Source organism: Alligator sinensis, unplaced genomic scaffold, assembly GCF_000455745.1.
Source record: "Alligator sinensis unplaced genomic scaffold, ASM45574v1 scaffold417_2, whole genome shotgun sequence".
Classification (NCBI taxonomy): Eukaryota; Metazoa; Chordata; order Crocodylia; family Alligatoridae; genus Alligator; species Alligator sinensis.
Window position 1 is genome coordinate 1,230,501 of NW_005842456.1, and position 6,016 is coordinate 1,236,516.

A 6,016-nucleotide genomic window follows, 5' to 3' on the forward strand; every position below is an offset into this window, starting at 1 on the left:
TTCCTGCACTTCAAAATAGCAGTTGACTTTAGTTCGACGAGCTTTAGTTCAAGCGCCCCTGCTGCCATTTTGAAGCTTGGAGATCCTAATACATGAGACACGGAGGCTGCCGGGAGCGCAGTAATTGCCACGCTTTGGGAGACTCAGTTAATTGTGTCTGCTCTGATGCACTGTAAATCAGAGCAGCCCCGGAGCCCTGCAGATGTAACGACGTCTACAGGCGGCACCCTTAGTTTTACACCCTTAGGCACCCGATGTCTACAGGCACCCTACATGCTCCGATGCCCTGTTAGCCTGAAAAAAAAGAATATACTTCTAGTTTGAAGAAAATGGGTCAAACTGTTTTAGGGGGAAAATTACATTGGCTAGAAATTTAGAATGTTGTATGTTTATTTGTCTGTGTCCAATTGAAAAAGTGGCTTATTATGACTTCTTCAAATTTAGTAATCAAATACCATAATATTTTATTTATATAAGAGAGGTGGTGATATATTCCTAACCCTTATCCATGTGCTTTAACACAAGTTCCTGTAACTGAATGGCTGTGCACACTGTTACTTTGGTGCCTTAATATGTTGCTCTTAACCATTTCAACTGTGTTAAACAACTCAGAATAAAGCCTTTGATCCTATAATCCTTTATGTGCATGCTTAATCTCACTAAGTTGTTCCATTTTGATCAATGATTATAAAATAAAGTATATATCTGGAACTACAGAATCAAGGTCTAATTAAGCGTGTGGCTTGTAAATTATTATTTGGAAACAAGTTTCTAATATACAGAGTGTTGTTTCAAAGCATTTCAGAGAGAAACTAAAAGGTATTGTTAGTAGAAAAATGTTTAAAAAGAAAGCCTAGAAATTCTTGCTGATCTGTATAGTTTTCTTTATGCTATTTTTCATTTGTTTGTTATGGAATAAATAAAACAATTGTGCCTTTTTATTTTTAGATTAAAGAATGACTTTGGTGCCAGGATTTCCAAGACCCAACCAAAATGCAGCCTGCTAAGAGTCAAGTTCAGCTGAAGGAACAAAGTGCAATTAATTTGAAAAAAAGAAAATCACATTAAACTTCAAGGGAACTTTTTATCAATTTTTCTCCACAGCAGAATGAGATGGCAACAGACAGGGAAATGGAAATGTTGCACTTTCTCATGGCAAAAGCTTCTGTATTTCCCCATGTGAAATTTTTTTTCACAGAGCTTTATGGAAACTTGCTTGGGAAGATGCATGAGAAGATAAGATGGTGAATCATCATGAAACAAACTTGCTACTTCCAGCCATAGAGAGTTTACATATTTTCTTTGATTTGCTTACTTGCTGCACAGTAATCCAGTGAAGTAACTTAATTGGCCTAATATATTTTTAAGGTTTGAGATGAATGCTTATTCAGGGAAAAAAGAAATATTTACTGCAGTTTCAGAGAATGGTGTTTTGTGTCATCCACAGGATTATTTGCCCCATCCCAAATTTTATTTAAAAAAAAAAATCTTCATTTGATATGTAGTGGAAGCTGTGTCATCAATGGCTAATTTGATTTTCTTTTTTTAAGTGTAAAAATAATAAAGTAGCCTGGTCTGAGCATCATGTTTTGCTTCCATTGAACCATATGATTTAATCTGAACCATGTCTAAAGTCTGTTAAATCAGTCATAATTTTGCAGGACCAATTGGTGTCGGTATAATGACAGAAGTAAACCTAGAGACTGACACATGAGGTAACGCCTTTGCTGCATAATTAATTCAGATGCTGACTTGGATGCTGTCCCTTACCTGCCTGCTGTTCACACCCACAACCTGGGATCTGTTCACACCCACAACCTGTGTTTTGTTTCCACCCAAAGCTAGCTGTCCAGCCTGAGTGCTGCTCTCATTAAGTCTGGTAATCCTTCACTTTCTAGTGGGGATACAGGATACTGATAATTCTGCAGGGCCTTTCTGCAAGTTCCCACATGTGTCAAAGGGCAAATAAATTCCTTCACAATTCACTGAGAAAAACTTGGGAATGAATAAGTGGAAAGAACCACAGATGATGATCCTAAAACTCTTAACATCATACTGGTGAGGGCAGCATCAGGGGTATATGATAGCTCAAGTATTGCATGGCACCTCACACCTAACTGAGCCTAACCTGGGTGCCGATCATCTGCATTATCCCTGCAGTAAAGATGTATTTTTAGAGGTGTAGAGCACTGAAGACTGGCTTGATACTTCTATTCAAGCGGTTGGGCAAATAATATTCCTGTAGTTTTCTACGTGTGTACCTCCCTCCATGCTCTTAACCTAGTGGGAGTGACTTTGTTTGTAGTCAAATGCATAGTTCTTTCTCCATTTTGTGTGAATTATTCCATTGACTTCAGTAGGGCTAATTATGTGTGTCAAGAATCTAGGTACATGCACACCTGTTTGTGGAACTGGGGCCAGAATGACTAGTGAGACCATATTGAAACTGGTGTTGTCACAAGTCTCAGAACTTACTAGATTGGGAAACTGTTGCCCTCAACACTAAACACTAGACTTGTGAATTATACAACACTGCAAATGTATCCATATCAGATACCTGCAGAGCAGTTGCCTGCAGTTCAGTTAACAAAATGTTATCCAACTTCTGAATAAGGCATCCAGCTTAGATGCCTTATTCAGCAAAGTAGTGTTTCAGTTTCTCATTCCCTTAAACTCTGAAGTTGCTAAGTCTGAATGTACTGCTGCATTGGAACGCTCCACAGTGCAATGTCCATGAAGGCAATCTTTAAGGAGAAAAACTCCTGATAGTGACTGTAGTTCTTGGAGATGCATTGTCCATATGCCCTTTCTGCAACCTGCACTTCCTTTTCTTTCTTAATCCTGCCCACCTGAGCTGTGACTGACACATACTGTTCATTATACACTTGGTGCAGAGCACAAGAAAGAAATAGGTGCATGTGTGTTATACAAACCCTGTTGACCAAAGTCTCTAAGCTCAGCTGCATGACACACGCGTACCTCATGGGATTCATAGAATGTGGGCTGGAAGAGACCTTGGAAGATCATTGGGTCCAGCCCTGCTGCACCAAGCAGGATGTGTGTATAGGCAATGCATCTTGAAGATCTCCAGTTTCTATATGGTAATTTATTATGCTCTTCTGCTCTACCCTGATCCCATAGGGAATCCTAAAATCCTCTGCACTGAATGAATGGAAACACAGTTTTCTCCTGGTTCCCCAAGGAAATCCATACGAATAAGGTTTTTTTCTTCTTTTTTTTAACAATAAAGTGCAAATGCATAAATAAGGTATTCTGTAAAGAAATCATATGTATTCACCTTATGCAAGTAAAGTAGTCACTCACAGCCTGAGTTATTGCTGTGATGAAGTGTGGTGTTTGCTGAGAAGTGTAGTTTATGCTCCCAGCAATGGACCAGTGTTTTAGGGCATTCCTCCAGCAGGACTTCTGCACTGTGTTGAGGTTGCTTGCTCCAAAAAGTGAACTTTTTATGGTCCCTTCCCATATCACTGGCCCATCATGTTTTAGAATCAGTGTGCAGTAGGTTCAGAGGAACTGTTGCATGACTGAATATGAATGTTTCAACACCGGGTCTCAAGCGATTGAGAAGATAACTACTGTACATTGACTTTCAATTCTGGTTGGAGATTTTTTTTATATACTTTATAGAACTTCATTGCTATAGTTTTGCTCATTGAAAGAGAAGAGATGATCGTTATTGAGGAATGCATTTGAAGTAGAGCAATGTAGGAACTGTTTGCTTATTTGCGCCCCCTTTTTTTATTCATCTAGTTTTAATTTGCTTTTTAAAAATACTGTCTTCAAGATCTGATCGATTCCACTACCCTTATTAAATCACTTCATAGATTATTCTTGATGAGCCATAGGAAAAACACCTTTCCTGCCTGTTCATCTGGCATGTGAGGTAGTTTTGATCACAGATTGGAAGGGGGAGGAGTTCAAGCTTGGAATGTAAATACCTAGAAGTGAAGCAGTATAAAGTAACGCCTGAGAAATCTCACAGTCGAAGCAGGCTGCTCACAAATGGCTGTCCCAAGGTCTCTCTTAGTTTTGGAGAACTTCATAGGTGGTAAATTTGTTCCCTGCTCCTCTTACTTAGATTCCTATGATCCGTCCACAGGAGAAGTGTATTGCAGAGTGCCAGACAGTGGCAAAGAGGAGGTGAGTACTTATTCCAGTTTTACCAGAAGATGACGGGGGGGAAAACAATGTAATTACAAATGACATCAATGAAATTGTGTGTGGGGTAGATGGTGAGACCAGGAAAATGCCAAATAAATAAGCTCTTCAGTTACTTGACCTTAGTAACATTATTACTCCAGCAGCAATTCCTCTTTACACTTTGCTGTTTAAAGCTGTGCGCTAGATCTTCAGTGTGTGTAAATCAGTATAACCTCAGTTATTTCAGTTCTAGCCCTAGTCCTGCCTGGAGGTCCTAGCCCAGTCCTGTAGAATGGGAGTTGCAAGAAATGGTCACACCATAGTTTTTAGATGCATGAATTATAGTGGAGCCAAGAAAAAGCGTCTGTTAATCTCTCTTCTGAGAACAGCCCTTGAACGACTGTATCCAAGTATAAATGTTCTCAGTATCTAATGTTAGTTTTTACCCTCTCCCTGCAATTTAAAAAAACCCCCCAAAACTTTGCGTACCTGGGTTCTTCCCTGATCAAAATCTTCCAGTTCTCCCAAAGTCTGATCTCTGCAGCTGGATGTTTGCCATATGGAACAATGACATTGCAGGCAAAAAAAAATAAAATACTGATGTAGCTTCATAAACGTGCATTTGTGTACAGTGTAGTGACCTTATCCAGTCAAGACCATAAATGCAATGCAGTTCAGCCCTAAGACTAATCTTTGGGTACATATTTCTTGCCACTGTACACGATCAATTGTGTAATGGCAAAAACCCCTTCATATGGATAGCTAAGTAGCAACGCAGTGTGTATGATTGGGAGTGCGTAGGACTCATTGAGGAGGCAGTTGATCAGGAAAAAAGGTGTACACAAAGGGCTTTGAAGATGTTAGCTAATGTTCAGCTGTTTCATTTTTAATACAACTCGTCTGTTATGAAAAGGCCGAATACTGTGTCAAAATAAACCTTTCTTTATTTTGCTGCTATTGATTTCTTTCGTTTGTTTTTTCAGCAGAAACCTTGTACTGTCATTTGGGTAAATATTTACTAGGTGTTGATAACCAAGAGTTAAAGTGTAACCAGGTTGGGTTTGGTAGAATGTTTAATTTGCTCAAAGCAGTCCAAAACTATCTGTGCTTGAAAGGTTTTATACATTAATCCCCTTTCTGCTTATTTACATAAGTAGATTCATAAAAATAGGGAGATGTGAGAGATAGGTAAAGGGGCCTAAAAAAAAAAAAGTAGACTATTGAGCCGTTAAATTCCACTCATGTTAAGTGTGAAGGTAATCCATATTGGAAGACAGTGTTACATCTCATCCAACTTTCTCAGTCAGCTGTTGCATACATCCTAGGCACGTATGAAGTTGTGTGCTCAGAGCTGTAGCTAGCAAGCAAAACAAATTGTAGGATATTGCATAGAGCTGGAGGTCAGGAGGGAAGACTCTCTCCCCAGACATGTACAGAAGCCTATGTACAAACGTTCAAAAAGCCAGCAACACACCTCAAAACTCCAAAGCAGGTTGTTTCTCATCACCCATACTTGAGATGGAAAACCAAGGCAAACAAAACCATTTAGTTCTAAAGGCTTTCATCTCCATCTGTTTTTCAATACAGACTCAAGCTCAGTTTACGATGGATAGTTTTGGTAACATTTTGGTATCAAACCTTATTTACTTGTTTTTGAGTTCAGCTTTCTCTGTTTTTTAATTTATTTCTTGTTTGGCCGAAGAAGGCAGTGAGAAGTTGTTTTAAATGAACACAGGTTTATAATTTTCTTTCCTTGTTTAACTGAAGCATCTGTTTTCCCTCTTTCTTATGTCTGCTTTCCTTCCCTCTGCTTTCCTCCACTCTATCCCTATCTCTGTTCCCATTCCTGCCTTTT

The 6,016-nt window shown here is 39.1% G+C and overlaps 2 protein-coding genes across 5 annotated transcripts in view; both read left to right on the forward strand.

Moving 5' to 3' along the window:
• The window catches only part of HBS1L (HBS1 like translational GTPase), a 113,257-nt gene extending 111,677 nt beyond the window's left edge, over positions 1-1,580 (forward strand). Inside the window, exon 18 of the mRNA XM_006030672.3 lies at positions 949-1,580. Coding sequence (XP_006030734.1) covers positions 949-960 — 12 coding nt within the window. The 3' untranslated portion in view covers positions 961-1,580. The remainder of the gene's footprint in view (positions 1-948) is intronic.
• A 136-nt stretch (positions 1,581-1,716) lies between these two features.
• The window catches only part of ALDH8A1 (aldehyde dehydrogenase 8 family member A1), a 14,853-nt gene continuing 10,553 nt past the window's right edge, over positions 1,717-6,016 (forward strand). For 2 of the 4 annotated variants that reach the window (XM_025212331.1, XM_006030668.3), the window contains exon 1: positions 1,717-4,161. In XM_025212331.1, coding sequence (XP_025068116.1) covers positions 4,106-4,161 — 56 coding nt within the window. In that variant the 5' untranslated portion in view covers positions 1,717-4,105. The remainder of the gene's footprint in view (positions 4,162-6,016) is intronic. The other 2 variants (XM_025212332.1, XM_025212334.1) reach the window with 2 other exon arrangements.